Consider the following 19,015-nt stretch of genomic DNA (forward strand, 5'->3'; position numbering starts at 1 on the left):
AAATCTCAGAGTTTATCTTAATTTTTTGGTGGTTAATATGGTAAAATCCCAGAAATTATCTTAATTTTTTGGTGGTTAATATGGTGTTTGCTTAATTATATATTAGGTTTAAAAATTAAACTTTGCTTGGATGTTATGTATTGGTGAAGCTAATTATTTTTTTTTCAAAATTTTTGGTGTTTCAGATTTCTTATCAGATAGTGTGGATTGATATGCAACACTTTAATGCATATCAATCCACTAGCATTTTAATTTAATCTATTGATTAGCAATGGTGATTTATTCTCTTTATGGCATATGCAGCACTTTAATGCTTGATTTTCCGGCTGTTTAGGAACCATACTAAGAAAGTTTTTTAAACCATGGATCTGTGGCACAATGGTAGCGCATCTGACTTCATGTCAGAAGGTTACATGTTTGATTCACGTCAGGTCCAATTGCCGGTATATAACAAGTCACCATAAATAATTGAAGTGTTTGTCTTGGTTGAGATGCACATTATTTAGTTTGTTATCTGAGTATTCTGTATAAATTCTCACAACATTGAGATGAGAGAGAAGCTATATTGACAAAGAAGTTTCCTGAATTGTACTTTTATTGTACGAGTCGAGGTTGGATTCAGATGCTAATGAATGTGAGTCAAATGGTAAAAAAAATTAAGGGAGAATACTCATAATTACAAATCTAGTTTCACCAAAATTCTTAATTCTCTACCTACTTTTGGGATTTCGAGCCCTTGGGATGATCATTTCCTAAGAAACGATTGAAGAAATGTGAAATAGCTGGCCCCATGTCATGATCCCGATAGTCTCGCAAAAGATCATGTAAGTTCTCATTGTTCTATTCAATGCTTACAAGAAAGAAGATACTGTCAAATATGTTGGGCAGGAGGAAACACAATGCTAAAAAATATGTGTTTGAGCATGGAGTGATGATAATTTGGAAAAAAGTTGACATTCACTATTTCAGCTAAAGCTTCTCTCAACAAAAATATCAACGAAGGATGCGGTGTGCAACATGTCAAGATGACCGAACAATATGAAAAGGGGACTCTGTTATCGAGCACTGATGGAGAGTACTCAATTTCGAAGTAGTCACATATCTGGTCCAGAATCATCATGGAGGGTACTCAATTTCGATTTCCAGTTTCGATGCCCGTGTGTGGAAAGATTACCCTTTCATTTGAAAGGTGGGCAGTAAAGAGAGCCTTAAAGCTGCAATGAAGAAAATTAATCCTAATCTATTACTATTATAAAAGGGAACACCTTTTAGGCACTGTTCATGAACAGTGAATGAAGCTGCACATTTCTAAAACCCGAAACTTCCCTTAATTTTATAACTCTACAAAAAACACCACCTTAAATTAAATTAGGTCAAAATGGTAAAAATTTAAAGAACAATCATAGCTCACAAAAATAGGGAGAGTAGGTCACGTCACGTGAAGGGCTAAAGGGAAAATGGAAAGGGTTAGACATAATGACTCATATAAAGCATGAGAAAAGGGAAAATGTAATTCTAGCTTCCATCATAAATGAAAGAGTTGGAAATGCACCTGGTCATAAGTATTGGTATATACAATGTAATGTGTGTATCATAGTAGCAACCAATTTTCACATCAACTTTAATGGCAACAAGAACTTTGTCGGGTCAATCGACTATCTTATTGAGTTGAACGAGATCCAATGTCTGAACTTATGGAATGAAAACACGATACATAAATTCTCTAAAGCACTTGAGATATATTTGGTGACACGTAATATATATTAACTCTAAAGTACTTGAGTTGAATCCCACTTTTATTACGTAATAAGGCCACACCACTTATTAAAACTCTCAAGACCCAAGTGTCTAACTCATAGTTGTGTTTCTTCCACTATCTTAGGGAATTTAAAGTAGTTGTTGAACTATTTTCTTATAATGTGACTACGAGGATTGGATCATCGAGCGCAACACAACTCAAAATTTTTGCCGAGATGGAACACAGACTAAAAGTCACAAGCAGCTAAATACATGCCTCTTCCAAGGTTTTTTTGTTAATAACAAAACCTAACTGTGGGTCCCGCGTCCAAGAGTTTTCAATTAATTAAACTCTAAAAATAGGTTTGAGATACAGATCTTCAGCTGCTCAACATGTTTTTTTCCCAAACGGCTAAAAATCAGCCGTTTAGTCTCCCCTTTCGCCCACTCTTTCGTTCCAATGAGTGTATGAATTATTATTGGTAATGAGTGAGTATTCTCAATCCATAATAGCACCTAATTTGACCAAATCAAGTGATACTCATTCATATTGAATGAGAACAGAGCCCTTGCTCTAAACAGAATTTCTAGAGCCTTTGTTTCCCACTACTGGCACAAAAGGTCAGAGCCATCTTGAATTACAAACTTGCCATTTATATCTTAAACTAACCTCTATGGAAGGGACACGCCACACCTATCGTACTCAAAGGTTAATGAAAGTGTTGAGTAGTAGTAAAACAGTATGGTTTAGTAATAAATGTAAGTAAGCAAACATTTCGTTGATAGAATGAAAGTCAAAAATTGTGCGCACACCAAAAAAGTTTACTATGTGATACACAGTAGAGTAGCTTCCGTAAACAAGGTTAGAACCAGATATGCATACCAACCGGCTAGAAAAAATAGGAATAATGAGCTAAATCAAAGTGCATGTGTTGAACACCGTTAAAATTAAAAATGGAGCGACTTTATCAGCCAAACCAGTGATACGATGGTGTTAAAGGAATATTCTAAATTATGTTCCCCAATAACATGATCTTTTTATTTTTTTTGCAAGTCTTTTGAAAATTTTTTTGTAAGTCTTTTAAAAATAAACATAGCAGGGAGAACGCCTAATTGTTGATGATGTAATTAGTGTAGGAGGACAGTCATGCATAAGAGAAAGAAAAGTTTCCAGAGAGGATGTGCAAGAAATTAGACTAAAAACATCTAGGACTATCGCACAAGAGTTGACGGAAACCAACCGGGATTAGCCCTGTTGGCTAGGGGTTGAACTCCCAAGTTGACAGTGCAAAAGAAAATTTAAAGGAAAAACATACTAACCCATTCAAATTAGAAGCGGTTGTACCATTGACTGGTTCCTTGTACAAAAGGGAAGTAACCATAATAATCACCAAACACCATCCTAAAAACAAAGAAAATATGGTTCCAAAGATAATCAATGCAACATCTAATCAGTTCAAAGATGATTAAAAAAAAATTAGATACGTAAATTGTTAGACTATATATCAAGCTGAAGCAGTGCAGAGCAGAGAAACTAAAAGGGTTCTTACAAACTTGATATTTGGTTACATAAATAAGTGAAGAAAAAATCAAACCATGCATTAGTCCATGGAGTTCCATGGACCATGATTTAATTTATGGCGGTAGTCTAGGTAGGTAGTATCAATCAAAACTTATGCAAATTTTAGTGCCTTGCATATGTCATTGATGGGTTGGCATATGAAGTATGGTGACAGAAACTCATCAAGGAAGGGCATCGAGTCCAAAGAGAAGCTCTCTCTATACACAAAGCAGAATCTTGTTTGTGGGCCTTGAAAAACTATTCTCGCTAATCTTGACCACCATCACCACTACCTAGGACATCAGCTACTCGCTTCAAATTCCCAACCTACATCATCTGGCATCTTCTAACACACAACAGAACGCACACCAGCAATACCAGCAATAGTTGTTACCATTCATGTTTAAAGTTTTGTTTACTAAAAGGCTAAAACAACAACAAAAGCAATTTACAAAACATCCTTAGAGCCATAGGGAATTTTACAACATACCCACAACGAATAAGTAACATCATTATGATCTCGTCTATGGTCTCATGCCTTTAATTCTTTTGTTCCCTTGTATATAACATAACATTTTTTACATATCCTAGCATTTGATATGTGGTGGTTTTGATTCTTCAGAAAAAATTAGCATAAAAAATCCAATTTATTGTGTACAAACTTACCTAATGAAATCAAAAGATTATCAGCGTGTTATTTTCAAAGAATAAAGAACTTAGCACTTGCCCACTAATTGAAGGTTCTGAAAACTCCCATTTTAACAACCTTCAAAACTCCTAACCCGAAATTTGTACTTAAAGTAACATGGCCTAAAATCAAAATCATGACAAACTACTTATTCCAATAAGACATGCTAGAATAATACCCTAAAACTATGGATAGAATCCTTCAACTCGGTATTATGCCATAGAAAGTAACCTTAAATAATTAAAGCATCACATATTTAGAAGAACATATCACCTTTTGTCTGGGGCGGCATTTGATTAAAGAGAGGCAAATCTCGTACAGAAACAAAAGAAAAGATTACGGATCATGGAAATAATAGACAGTCTATCACAAAATAAAATTCTTATTCGACTTGAACAAAGAAGCATGCATCGCCAATCGACTAAACGTCTTTTCACTATGTCTACAAAATAAATGACAACCACATAACAAACAATAAATCATAAGCATATAGAATTGGATAATTTAAAAATCAAAAAAATAGAGAAGGCGCTCCAAAAGAATGAGGTTTTGCTTTTACTCAAACAATTTTATACTAGAACAGAATATTATTTTTGGAATTAAAGACCTATATTACTAAGATTGCTAAAGCAACAAATAAAGAACATAAGACAACATCAAAGCCAAATAATTTTCAGAGTATAAGGGCATTAACCAGAATAAAATTGTTTGTGCTTATCCAGGTCATCTCACGAACCCTAGAACAAATAACACAGATTCATCAAAGCGTGCTTCAGTTTTTTGATTTTGATGATCTACACCAGCCTACTACAAAAAGACAAAAATTAAAATTGGAGGTTAAAATCAAATAACAACCATAGAAAACAAAAAAAAATACCCAGATTAATTTTGCCACCTCTTATGGTGATATTGTCGGTATATCGAATTGTATGTACCAAATGTACAAATCTTTGTAGTTCCCATTTGATTTTCAAATGTATCTCTTGGTTGGCGACTCTGTGCCATCCTTGGACATTACCATTGGTCTAACCTGCATCGAATCACTTGCACAGAATTACAAATTTATTGACATATAAAGAGTCAATAAAACAATTGTGTGATGTCCCTGCACACTATAATAACGACTAATACGAAACTAAGAGTGTAGGAACTACACCATATACATTTTTATAGATATTACTCAATCTTGTTAGAGTCACGTACATGCATCATACATAGAAGATTTGTGATGGCTATAAAATCTGATATGTAAAGCCAGAGACAATGAATAAGGGAATGATCAAAACGAAGCAACTGATATATAAAGTGCACCTCTTGTGATATCTGCGGGAAATAAAATAAAACAAAACAAAAAATCAAGAATTGTGTCCTATTAATAGGATTTTAGGATTTGAAAGCTATAGACTAAAGAATTCGTTTCCTAAAATCATTCTTCAGCTGTGCTTTTTTATTTCATGGCTTTGAAGATGTAACAAAATCTAAAGTCGCAAAAAAAAAAGGTAAGAGTGTAAGAGAGTACACCACCATTTTTTGCGCATCTGGGATCATCTCCATCGAGTAACCCGATTTTGAGTTTTCCTTATTTTGGGACCAGCTCCAAAGTGAAAGAATCAAAGTGAGTAAAGTTTATTCGAGCTGTTGTACTAATGGTAGAGAAGTAGCACCAACCAAACAAACTTTTCAGTACATCTGCAAAACCAAAGACAACCGTATATCAGATTAAGAATCATAAATTTTGGAACCCTAAAAAATAAATCAAATGCAAAGCAAAAAAGCGGAAAAGACAACCGCATAATCATAAAAACTGAAACCCCTGAAAACCGTAAAAATAAACAAATCCAAAGAAAAGAATTAACATTGAATGAGTGAGTCTTGGATTGAGATCTTATATACAGGGAGATGGAAAACAATTTGTCTTTGTATTTATGGCATATTTTAGGAAAATATCTAGAATTTTAATTTATATTATTTTGTATTGAAAATAATATTATTCGATCGATATTCTTATATTTATATTTTTGGACAACCACATTATTTGATGCAATAATTTGTCCAAGGAATTTTTGTAATCTTACACGTGGATTTTTTTTTTCTTTTTTTCTTTTTTCTTTTTATGGAAAAAAATCTGAAAAATATTTTCATGTCCAAAATCTAAAAACATTACCAAAGATAAATAATGGCGGGGCCAGAATCAACCAGAAGCTCCGGTTAACCACAACGCTCGAAAAAACTTTATTTTTATATAGAGAATTATTATTTTTATTATTATAAAAAGTACACCATTCAAGGTTTTTATTAATAGAAACAAAAAGAGTTATTTACACATGAATGGGTGGGAGTCGGGAAACAATTTGTGCACTAATGCCCTTTTGGATCGCCAAACCTTCCCTATAAAAGCAAACCCCCTAGTTTATTGTTAACATCATAATTGGTTAGAAAATTTTTCAATCTCCTCAACAGAATAACAAGGTCATCTCCAAGCTCACCCAAAGTCGAAAAAGCCAGGGCGCAAAACTGATATCCCTGCGACGTGCACTTGTCTAAATACTTGTTGCGCTTACGAACAACTACCGCAGAAATGGTATGGCCAGGTGTGAAGTATTTAATAATAATAAATACTTGTCTAATTTTTTTATTATTATTATTATTATTATATTACTAGCTTTTGCGCCCGTGCAACTAAATCAGTTGTTCCTTTTGTTAATTTACTTATTGGTGGTGGTGAAAACCTTTTTTTTCCTTTTGTTAATTTGTTTATATCTTCGCACCATGAAGTTGAAACCTCACAAAAAGAAAAAAAAGAAAAACATAAATAAAAATTCCACGGCCTTCTCTTCTCCACTGCCTCTCTATGACGCTTGTTCATGTTGACATAGTAGTGTTGCCAACTTACGTTAACTGGCGTAACTAAATTTTTGCTGCTCACATGGCTAATGAATAAATGCAATTATTCAGAACCCTATGGTGATTTTAAACTTAGAAACTATTCTCATATAATTTGATATTTCAACATGAGTTGTGGAAGATACTACTTACTTGAACATGCCAAGTCATATGATCAAGAAATGTTGTTAAGATGCGCCCAAAAAAATTAGTCAGCAAGGTGCTAACTAAAACATGCAAGCCTCTAGATAAGCATCACTAAAATATGTAACTATGTGCATCCTAATTTAGGTGCCATCAGATATGTACTCATTAAAAATCGACAACACGTTTTCTTATACAAATTTGTGATGTTCCAAGAGCATCTTCCAGCATAATACCGATCAATTTAGGATGTTAGTAACCAATCAGCTATTTTTAATTTACATGAAGAAAAACTTAATTTGACAATAGACACAACATATCTTTAAAGAAGGCAAAAGAAATCCTAATTTAATGAACCAAACTATCATGATGTAATCTTTGTTTTTACAAAAGAAAAAACGTCATTGCTATTTATGAGGCAAACATGTAAGCTTCCCATTTAATGGATTCATTCATATTCTAAACCTTATTCTCAAATAGAATTTACTCTTACCCAATTACGCAGTTAAAAGACCCACAGGCTAAATTAGTTTCTTACTAATCTATATATTATGCACGAAAAAAGTAAGCTTCTATGGTTATGTTCATGTTATCTCCCTTTGTTTACAATTTCAGTGACATTTCCCCTGTTATTCGGTCATATCCCCAGAAATGCATAGCATTTTTCCTTGTTGACCTGCAAATAACATAAGTCAGTTCCCACGTGGACCAAAGACATTTGTGAAGCCTACAACATCTGTAACGACAAAACATTATAACCGATATATATATATATGTATAAATATAATCAAGCCAACCCTGTCATCCTAAAGAACCTTAGGAATAGTAAACAAATGTGCACATGCAAGATTTTCAGACAGTAGAACGAAGACAAATGGCAAAAAAAAATGAGTTAGAAAATGATCCTTATACCTTTGGTACATGTGCACCAATGGAAAGTGTTGGTGGACAGATCACCAATTGTTTTTATTGAAAATTATGCAAACATTTTATAGAAAACATGCAATATTTAGGAGAACATGAAGTAGTAAGCAGCAAACCAAACCATTAGACATCAAGAAAATTATAACGTAACATCTACGATTGGTATCGAAAGAGGACAGCAGGTGCAAATTACGATACATAGTGCAAGGTTGTATAAGAAAGATTTATTCCCAAATATGTAACTCATGTATGCACTCTCAGTGATTGATGATATACTGAAAAAATTTAAGTGGTGCAAACCCTGTGCAATCATATGCTTTGGAAAAGTTTGTAATTTTCAAGCACCAGTAAAGCGTAATATGTCCATTACGTCATTTGAGCAATGTTGAACAAATCAGTTTCAACAACCATGATTCTATGTAATGAAAATCAGAGCTTTCCGTTCAAGTTTTGGTTGCAATCCAGTGATTGTAAGAAAATAACACTAAACCTAACCATCAACCCTTAAACTTAGTTATAATTTACTGGCAGATCAGTTATTTCAAATAAAATATGCGAAAAACGAAGAAATAATTTCGTAACCTATGGTAATTAATAGACTTGCCCAAAGAGAAGGATTTTGTTGTCTATCAAATCGATTTTCAGCAAATAGTACCTGCAAAAAGCAGAAATTAAACAAAAGGTTTTCGGTTTAACATTAACGAATGGGATTTGGTTATTTATCTTTTTCAGCGAACACTGCTCCTGCGAAATAAAACCAATGAAAAAAAAAAGATAGATAATTTTTTTTTCTCTCTCCTCCCTCACTCCTCCTCCTTCTTCAACAACAACACCATCAAAAACAACCCTTCTCTGTTCAGATCTAGTCCATTTTGGGCTCGATCTGAGCAGATTTCTTCACTATTTCTTGTTTTTTAGGTTAGTTAGTAGTTATAACTTAATTTTTATTATGTTTTCTTCTTATCTACACCATTATGGTGGTTTTATCTACTCTTTTGAGGTTTATCTTCTCTTTAATGGCGGTTCTTGGTTATTGAGTTGGGTTTCAAGATCGATATTGTTGCTATCCAACGACGAAATCTTCATCTTCATCGGTGATTTCTTTGACGACGGAAGCTCCATCACTAGTTTCAAGATATTTGAGCAAATCACTCCTATTTTGGGAGCATATCTTTCTAAAGAAGAAAAACAAACTAAATGGTTCGATTCTAATTCCACGCAAAACCATTCTTCCTCCGATTTAATTGGATCTGATTCATACTTATATTTGTCTTACTCCGGTAATCCTTCTCTTTCTCTTGTCGGATTTCTCGTAATTGTATTTGTACGGTATGTTCTTGTTACTTTGTATTCTCTTATTTTCGATCTTAAACTCATTGTAACCTTGAATTTGCGTTAATGAAAAGGTTCCTTGTTTATCAAAAAAAAAAAAAAAAAAAAAAAAAAAAAAAAAAAAAAAAAAAAAAAAAAAAAAAAAAAAAAATCAATGAAAAATTATTAGAACAAATAAACGATCAGAACATTTACAATGAACAGAGAGAAGGAGAAGGAAAACAAAGAGAGAAGAGAAGAGGTAGTCCAGAGGAGAAAAACGTAATAAAAGAATTAAGGTTTTTGAAAGGAAAAAAAGTTTTATAATTCGGTCATAGGTTGATGCGGGCATAGTAAATACTTGCCAAAGGTATCCGATTTGTTATTGGTCTAAATTATTCCAAAAGATTTTTTATTGGTCTAAATTTTCTCTGTGGGGCCAGAAGCTCTAAGAAGAGAGCTTTGTTCAGCTTTTAACCACAACAGAGGAAATTCACCTGAAATCCTATTATTACATTTTAACTCTGTGATTAAATGTTTATTTATTTTCTACGTGGCACAATGTTATGTCGTATTGAATTTTATATTATTTACGTGTTTTAGGAGAAATTTTCGATTTGTGGGACACGTTAACATATATATTGATGCGCAAGAAGTGGTGAAAGTCACAACACCTTCTACATGTATGAGAGGGATTGATATATGCGGTGGTGTTATAGTAGCAAGAGCTTTGTCTTTGCAGTCTAATTATAGCTTTGCATTCGTTATTGAAGTTATTGCAAGAATCATGTTTCATGACAGGACCCTACTTCATACTTTTTAGATTGGATCATAATTTTTGTGTTTTCTTTATGTATGGGTTTTAAAGTCAATTGTGCGAGTTATCGTTTTGCTTATTATGGTCATGGTCACCTTTGAGATTTGATCAACCGTGTGAATTTAGTTTGCAATTCATTTATTTTAAGAATTTTACATCTCTTCTAAACTATTTATGGTTATATTTGTAGAAAACACTTTCCAAAAGCGCACTCTGGCCCATCCTGATGTAGACTTTGATCGTGAAGTTCATTTGCACCTAACTGTTTGGACGGATGATTAGTGACGTTCACTCTATCTATGCACCCACTTATATTTGGAATCAGTCGGAATTAGGATAACGTGTATTTTTTATTTTTATTTTGCAACATATACATTATTGGGTTACTAAAACCAAACACTTGGACTGCTCACTTTCTTTTTATTTCTTATTCAGCCCAATTGTATATGCATACAGCCACACAGAATTCAAGGTTTAACGCATTGCCCCGCTACACCAAATTCAAGGTTTACTACATCAAATTCACACGACACCAAAATAAAAAATGCATCAGGACGTGGCAAGGCGAAGCCGCGTGAAAACAAATCAAAAATACATCGGGATGAAGCGAGGCGAAGCCGAGCACATCAAATCATAAATCCTAAGCGATGAGGCGAGGCAAAGCCGAGCCACACCAAATCAAAAATGCATCGCGACGGGGAAATGCGAAGCCTAGCCACACCAAATAAAAAATGCATCGCGACGGGGAAATGCGAAGCCGAGCTACACCAAATCAAATATGCATCGGGCTAGGTGAAGCGAAGCCGAGCCACACCAAACCAAAAATCCCAAACAACGGGGCGAGGTGAAGCCACATCACACTAAATTAAAAATATGATTAAAAGAAAAGGATGTCCGAAATCTAGTTATTATCGATAATCGTAAATTCTACCAAACAAGGCCATACCGTTATGCGGTTGTTATTATTTAAGTTATTATAACATATAATAAGAATCGTCCCTTCCCTAGTGTAGCGGATTTGTAGTTATGATATCAGCAGAGTGTGGTAAGATCAAACCTCACCAACCACGAGTAATGAATGAGTATTAAGTTCAATCAACAACCTAAAACTCCCACGCCATTTCTCACTCCACGTCGAGAGTTGCGGTAATCTCCCCTCTCATTGGTCAGTGAACGAAACCCTCACTCCTGATTGGCTGAAAAGCAACTTATACCTCCTACATTTCGTGGCCGTTAATTTTTAATGAGATTGATACGATCTAATGATCCATATTGGTCGGTAGGATTGGTATTTTCTTACACCATGTTTACAAGATTTTAATAAATTCCTGGCCTTCGGATTACATGCAAATAAAATGCCATATAAAGCAGTTAAAAAATCTTGAAAATCGTTAGGGGAAAAAAACGAAGAAAAAAAAAACGAGATTAAAGATTTCGTCGAATCTATGTATGTGTATCTTTTTCCATGTATAGAATTTTTAAACCTTTTTGATCTAATTTATTTCTCCTTTGATAGACAGTTAATATTAGAGATTTTATTCTTGGTTTTCTCTAGGATTTAAATCGAGATACTGATATTTTAGTTTAAAAATCTAAGAACTTCCGAATTATGATTTGGTCGGAGATATATTTTCGGCATACATACTTAGAGATTTTTTGGTCGGCACATCTAAATATGGTAAATATAAGTATAAGTCGTCGGCAGATAAATTTTGCAAACAAGTTAAATATGAATTAACTTACTGTATAAATGGTTAGCAAATCCGGTTATCTCCCCCTTTAGGCTAAGTCCTATGGGCTAGATATCTAGCTGTTAGATTGGCCATCCACGTCAGTTAGGGCAATCTCGTAAGTCCTATGTGATGGCTAATCTAGCAACTAGATTAAAAGACCACGTCAGCGGGACCATCATCTAGCGCTGAACCGTTCAGCGCTGAGCGCTGTTTGGTTCGGCGCTTTAAATCTCAGCCGTAAGATCAGAAAGTTTTCTCTCAGCGCTGAATGGTTCAGCGTTTTGGTTACTTTTTGAGCGCTGAACGGTTCAGCTTTCGAAACTAGCTGCTAGTTGAACTGCGAGCAAATGCTAGGAGAGAAGTAACAGGTACAGGTGTTAACTTTTTTCCCACACTTATTTTTTGATTTGCAACACTTTTTGGCCAATCTAGCAGCTCAATCTAGCCCATAGGACTTAGAGCGCAAGGCAACCAAAAACGCTAACCAACTTTTGGTGTATGCACGATTTTTCGTCGCCGTTTTTTTCGTTGGTGAACTCTAATCAGCCTCCGTTCGATCATCTCAATCTCCAGTTACAGACGTTGGATTAGATGAAACAAAATTACGCCTTCTCATAAACAAAAACACAACCTTTCTTTCTTCTTCGACATTGTTCTTCTTCCTGAACTTTCTCTGTCAATCAAAGCAGAAACTTCATCTTCTTCGATGATGATAATTTGGACTTCAAATTTCTACTCGAATCCATGCAATTCATGATGAAGATGATGATTTGATTGAATCAATTTTCGATTTCAAAGATGGTAATGTGACTAATGTCGATCTCCACAAATTTTTTAACGCTGGTAATGCAAATGCTGTTCGGAATCAATCCAATTGATGGTTTTTCATCTCCTTCGATTAGGTATGAGATTTTCAATTCCTAATTTGATAAACTCATTTTCTATTGTAATTTGTAATTCTAGAGTTTTGTAAATTTTAGGGTTTTGCTTGGTATTGTGTTTTTATGGCTAATATAAGATCCTTATATTCTATTTCATTAATTTCAACTGTTTTTGTGAATGATTTCAAGGGTTTGTTATTGATTGACAATATCAATTTGTACTGTATTCTTTGTTCTGTAGATCATTGTCCGTTTGGTATTCATATGCATTTTATTGTTCATGAAATAAGTTGTAGGCAAGAGTGTTAACTGTATATGATGTTTGAGAAGAATTCATATATATGTTGCGCTGGAATTTTTGCTGCAATTTAACTGAATCTCGAATGGGTGGGTGCACTTATACTTTTAACATGTTGCCTCTTATGTTCCTCACTCCATTGGGCAGTCAATAGACTCCAGATTTCATAAGGGAGTCTGATTTTTGATTATTAAAATAAAAACCAGGAAATAAAACCCCCTGTTATCTTCACTTTAAGCATGTTTGCATCTAGACTCTAGATTTATTTTTATTCACGTGAACTCTACCTTTCTATAAGATATTATAGTGATATAGCTTCGATGAATTCCATTGCAGATGTTCGTGAGTTTTAGTTTTCATCATGCAATAACAAGAGCCATCTAACAATTTGGATTTCATGATGCTACCTCGCATAAACTTTATACCTATTCCTACTTTTTTATTTAGGTTTGTACTCTGCGCCCAACTCCTGCATATAGTCGTAACTGAATAGTCACGATTCCTTATCGTCTTCCTTTGACAAAAGTGTGGGTAGCATTGTCTCTATATCCTCCAACGACATTTGAGTAGCATCCCACTTTGCTTGCTGCGTCCGTTTTTATCGTCACATAAAATGAAATAGGCCAAGGTCATTGCAGCCTTTCATATGTTTATGAATGCGAAAGAAGATTCTTAAGATTGTTATGCAATGATCTGCGCAAGAGATTGGTATACCTTGAAAACAGAGGTGACTTTTTCGCACCATGAGGTGTTTTTTTCCGACTGTGACTGTACCTTTTTACTTCTTTGCTTTTGATTTTATATCAGTTGCCCTAACTGGAGCTTACAGTATGTTGTTAGTTTCATTCTTTGTGATGAAGTCTTCCTTTAATCAGGTATTTAAAACATTTCACCTGTAGCTTTGACATCTGCAGTTGGAAAATTTTCACTTTTTAAACCATTTGTTGGTATAAAGAACCATTACTACGCATAGATTTTGGGATGTGTATTTTTGCTGTAAGGTGTTGTTATAAAGAACCATTATTATGCATATGTTTTGGAATGTGTATTTTTGATGTAAGGTAAATTAGGGTATATAGAGTTTCGAATTTGTATATATGGTATTTGGTTAATTACTGTGTATGGTTTTCTTGATTTGTAAGTTTGTAGGATTAATCGGGAAAAGTATTAGCAAGGAATGAGTTCTTTAGATCTTTGTGGCCTGCGAATTTCTCAAAGAAAAAGTTTACAGCTAAAGGCCGTCACTCATCAGCTGCCTTGATCAAGGCAGCTGGGATTCAACTACGCCTTGAGTGTCGTCGCTGGATTGAGTACCATAAATGTTTATCCAGATGTCTTAATCTATCGGACAGTATTGTTGAAATATTAAATACTGAATGAGAAAGAAAAAATTCTTTGTTTTACTGATGTGTTGGGATCAAATTTTTTGCAATATCATAGGTTCAGTGTGACAGGTGCCGAAAGATTTAGTGTTTGCCGACGTGCAAAGCACGTGCACTCTACTTGTTTATGTAAAAGTCTTATGATATTAATGGTAAACACCTGCGTTTCTTTGTGTTAAAATTCTTCGCATTCTTAAAAACATGAGAAAATTCCAATTATATATTTGAAGTATCCATATAAAAATTTTGATACATCCTAAATTTGGTGAGAGATTTATATGTATCTAAATATGGGAATATGTATTTTCAGACTAATTTTTATACTGAAAGTATTTAATTAACTCCGTATTTTGTTTTGACTCCGTATTTTGATCGTTTGCTGTCTTATTCTTTGCAGAGGTTGATGTTTTTTCACACAGATCATCGGCAAAAAGGTACAAAACCAGTAATTTGATTGCTTTTACTCGACCTTTCCTAATTCAAATAATTGAATGCTCGAACTTTATTGTGACCGATGCTTTCTCTCCTAAAACCCTAAAATTGAAGAGTTGAATCTATCATGCGTCTGATATAGGGTTTTGGGGTCACTAATATTTTTTTCCAAGAAGACTCTAATTCTCAATAGGCCATAAAGTGTGACAAATTGCATATTTGTTTATGCAATGGCGAGTTATATCTGTTCCTTATAGGGTTCCCAAAGATTGGTAAGTTTAGATCTCAAATTCTAAAATGGTATGAGATTGGTCATCATTTACATGTTAAGTATGGTTAGGATGGACATCTGGGGTTCATGTCACTGTAGGTTGAATGTATAATGATGTTATTCCTTCACACGCTGCTTTGTGAAGTTCAATCTCATATACTAAAGTAATTTACCAGAGTTTTCCAATATTGGCATCTGTTTGGTGAATCATATTCATGGATTCTTTCCGAGATAGATAATATCTCTATTCAATATAGGTACCTGGTACGTGTTGCAGTTCAAGATGCATCCAGATCTCCTATGTTTGTTGCAGGCATTCAGGACGAAAACATGCTTGGATTATCAGCAGTTGAGGTAAATAAATGAATAATTTCCTGCATTTTTGCATCTTAGTGTACTAATGAGTTTTTTATTTTTTCAGCAGTCCTACTGGTCACTACTATCATTGAACTATGAAAGCAACAGAGAGACATTTGTATCAAGTTAAATATTCTGCATGACACTTAAATTGTCACTATTGTCACTCATTGTTCCTGCGACGTTGCTCGGAACAACATACGTATTATGCATCATAATTTACTATTCCAGAAAATCCAATGAAAATCAGCTTCGTAGTTCTTTTGAATTGATTCATCATATCTTCTATCCTAGACTCATACTCCAGGTACATGGATAATTTAGAAAAAAGACATAACCTTTGGTCATGGATCCAGGTATGCGGTTGGTGCTGGAACGCAAGACAAGGCAGCAGCTGCCGATTATAGTAAATCATACTCCCTCCGTCCTAGTTTACTTGTCAAAATTGAGTTTTTTTTTAACAAAAGTGTACCAAAAAATTACTATATTTCCCACTAAAATTATCTAATTATCAAGAAAGAAATATAAACTATGATACAAAAACTTGTATATTAAACAAGTGATTTGAAAGATTGATGGTGGATGTCGAAGTAATTTGAATGTGTTTCAGGTTTTTGCAAAATTCTATTTTGACAAGCAAACTAAGACGGATGGGATAGGGAATAGATGTTAAATGAGAGGCTGTATGGAAAGCCAACTAAATTCATTACACAATTGAGATTTTAAACAACTATGTGATGTAACTAATTATTTAATTATACTGCTCCAGGCCAGAGGTAGTACAGAAGACTAATATACTTTAACATGAAGTAAGGGGAAACTGTGGCGATTAAGGATTGGCTATGCTTCCTAGGTATATAAGTCGTGGGAAATCCCTATCCATTTCCCTTTTTTTTCTTTTTTTTTTTTGATGGAAAAAGAAATATATTAACGAAGCAATAAAGAGTATAAGATTTACAATATCTTTTTTCTCAAAAATATTGGATATCACGCTTGATTGAGATATCCTTAGATGTATTTGGGTTGAGGAATTCCGCATATTCTTTGCCCGCGCTTCCTTAGCCACCTTGTTTGCAGCCGAGTTATATCTTCTGTTAATATATAGCACCTGAGCTTGAGGGAGTTTTTGCATAATTATTTGAGTCTCTTTTATGGTGTTTTCTGCATTCCAGTCTGGTATTTTACATTCCTTATTGATGGTTTCAACTAGCATTTTGCAAGCTGAGTTATATCATCCATTTCCCATTAATATTTGGGATATTTTGACTTTGGGTCAGAGTTGCTTTTGAGTCACCTAGAAATTTTAATTAGAGTTTGGGTCACAAGACCGTCTTGACTGTTAGGAAATATTTTATGTTTTAAAATTAATTTTTATTTACTTAATTCTATTTATTGCGGTTAACCTCTTTATTTTCAACGCATCTCCTCCGCCACTCCTCAACCAGTAAAGATGAGCAGATAAATGTTAACACCACATATAATAATCAACAGAAGAAAAAAAGGAACGAAGAGAAGAAAAAGAAATTCATCTCAAGCTTTATTGCTCTGACTTATTTTCATTAACAATGATTATTTTCATAAAACGAATGGATAGTTATTGAGAAACATGATCAAAATATAAAATTCACAACTCTAATCTTCAAAAGCTCACACCAATTACTTAAAGTAATCTCAACCCAATACAAATATATCCACACCAATTCAAGCATGTTCAATGAACATTAAAATCAATAGAAATCAAATCCAAATGATGAACCACCACCAAAATAAATTTCCTTCCATACTTGATCTGCAAAATTGAAAATTCACAGAAACTAGCACCACCACCAAATTAAAAGATTATTTACATCACCACCACACTCTTTAATTTCTATCATCCCGCACCACCGTTAAAATCCCCTTCTACTGCTATTGAAACAACTTGGAATTTGAACCATTAACTTAAATCGACCACCTTCGTGTAATTAGACGTAGGTACATCTACAAACTAAAACCAATTTTTTTGATTCTGATAACCCAATACAAAAGGGCATGAAAGAATTTTAGATTTTTTTTCCTTCTTATATCCAAAGTTTATCATATTAAGTCAACAGTGAATTGATCCATAGTCTTGGTTGTTGTGAATGTGTAATTAGGATTTGTACCAAACATGGAGGTGATGAACGAGAGAGGGAGTGAAGCTGGAGTTGTAGGAGAGAAATGATCAAATTTTATAAACCCTAAAATCTTAATCGCAGTCTTTGTAGTTGGAGGCCAGCAGAGGGCACATGGCATTGTTAGTAAATAAGTCAAAGGCAATAAGGATATCCGTCATTTCAACATTTTAACTAGGTTATGTAACTGTCAACTTGGTCAACAATAGTCTCGTGACCCAAACTCGAATTAAAATTTCTAGGTGACCCAAACACAACTCTGGTCACTTTGGTGTGACCCAAAGTCAAAATATCTCTTAATATTTTCAGTTCTTTATCGTTTAAAGTTTAAAATTTGCTGCACCTCTTTTTTTATTTTGATTAAGTTTAAGGTTTATCTGTACAATTTTGTTTTGATTAGTTTGCACTGTTGTTAGGTCCTTACGGTTTACATCCTCTTTAAAAGATAGCATAAGTGATTTGGTATATTTTGGTTTTATTGAGCAAATTCTTTTTTTTTTTTTTTGAACCACGAGGGGATTCGAACTTGTGACCTAACAACTTGAGAGTTCGACCCTAGCCAACTGAACTAGCCCAGTTGGTTTTTATTGAGAAAATTACTGGATTTCTTAAATGGGTTTTGGATTTTGTTTTCTAAATGTTTTGTTGTAGTTAGGAACGGAGGTTGGCTGGAGCTGAGATGGTTTGAACACTTGAATATAACCGCTGGCCAATTACAAGGTACATTTTCAGGTGTGTTGTTCGATTCTGAATTAATTGAATGGTTGTTAAGTTTTCACTGTGATTCAGCTCCCAAGGTTACCATGGATTTGTTGAAAGGGAATTGCTGAATAGAATCGTGAGCATGGCGCCCGAACCAGCACGTACTTGGAAAAACAACTTCGACGATGAATTGAAGGCATTGAAGAGTGTCCAATTAATTACAACATCATCTGGATTCAAATTAATAAGTAATGTTTCTACCTCATATTTCTTTTCACGTAATATCAATGGGAATGGTAAGACAAAGCAATATCATATTTCTACCTCAATGTAATGTTTTTAATAACTGCATGTTTTTCATCATCTCTTTTCACGTCGTATCGAAAAAGGTACTCTCACGCTTTAGGGTTTAGAATCTCCTCCTCAAAGTTCTGAGTCTTCTTTAGTCTTCTTATAGTAAAGGACAAAAAAAGTTCCAAGTCTTATAGTAAGAGACAAAAAGAAATTTTGACGGTTAGAGTTTTTCTCTGCACTTGATAAAATTCACGTCAAAGGCACACCTTGTAGAGCAAATAACCATGCTAGCGAATTCTGTTTTACACCTATATCATAGGGAGTTCTAATTATTGGTTCATCCACTTTACCTTTATGGGGTATCAGGGTATCGCCATGTTTAAAAATCTCAGAGTTTATCTTAATTTTTTGGTGGTTAATATGGTAAAATCCCAGAAATTATCTTAA

At 34.1% G+C, this 19,015-nt stretch overlaps 1 protein-coding gene across 11 annotated transcripts; it reads left to right on the plus strand.

Moving 5' to 3' along the window:
- Window positions 1-12,417: 12,417 nt before the first annotated feature.
- LOC113287262 lies at window positions 12,418-16,532 on the plus strand. 11 transcript variants are annotated; one of them, XR_003329906.1, is made up of 6 exons: window positions 12,418-12,700; window positions 13,314-13,852; window positions 14,127-14,511; window positions 14,757-14,793; window positions 15,320-15,416; window positions 15,484-16,532. XR_003329906.1 is itself a non-coding variant. In XM_026535946.1 (6 exons), the coding sequence occupies exons 2-6, from the start codon at window positions 13,375-13,377 to the stop codon at window positions 15,915-15,917; spliced, it is 420 nt and encodes a 139-aa protein (XP_026391731.1). In that variant the 5' UTR covers window positions 12,418-12,700; window positions 13,314-13,374; the 3' UTR covers window positions 15,918-16,532. The 11 variants fall into 11 exon arrangements, 5 of the variants coding, with proteins under 5 accessions (XP_026391731.1, XP_026391732.1, XP_026391733.1 ...); XR_003329909.1 differs by having other exon boundaries at window positions 13,314-13,424; window positions 14,120-14,511; XM_026535946.1 differs by having other exon boundaries at window positions 13,314-13,424; window positions 14,418-14,511; window positions 15,776-16,532.
- The last annotated feature ends 2,483 nt before the right edge of the window (window positions 16,533-19,015 follow it).

Source organism: Papaver somniferum, chromosome 6 (genome assembly GCF_003573695.1).
Source record: "Papaver somniferum cultivar HN1 chromosome 6, ASM357369v1, whole genome shotgun sequence".
NCBI lineage: Eukaryota > Viridiplantae > Streptophyta > Magnoliopsida > Ranunculales > Papaveraceae > Papaver > Papaver somniferum.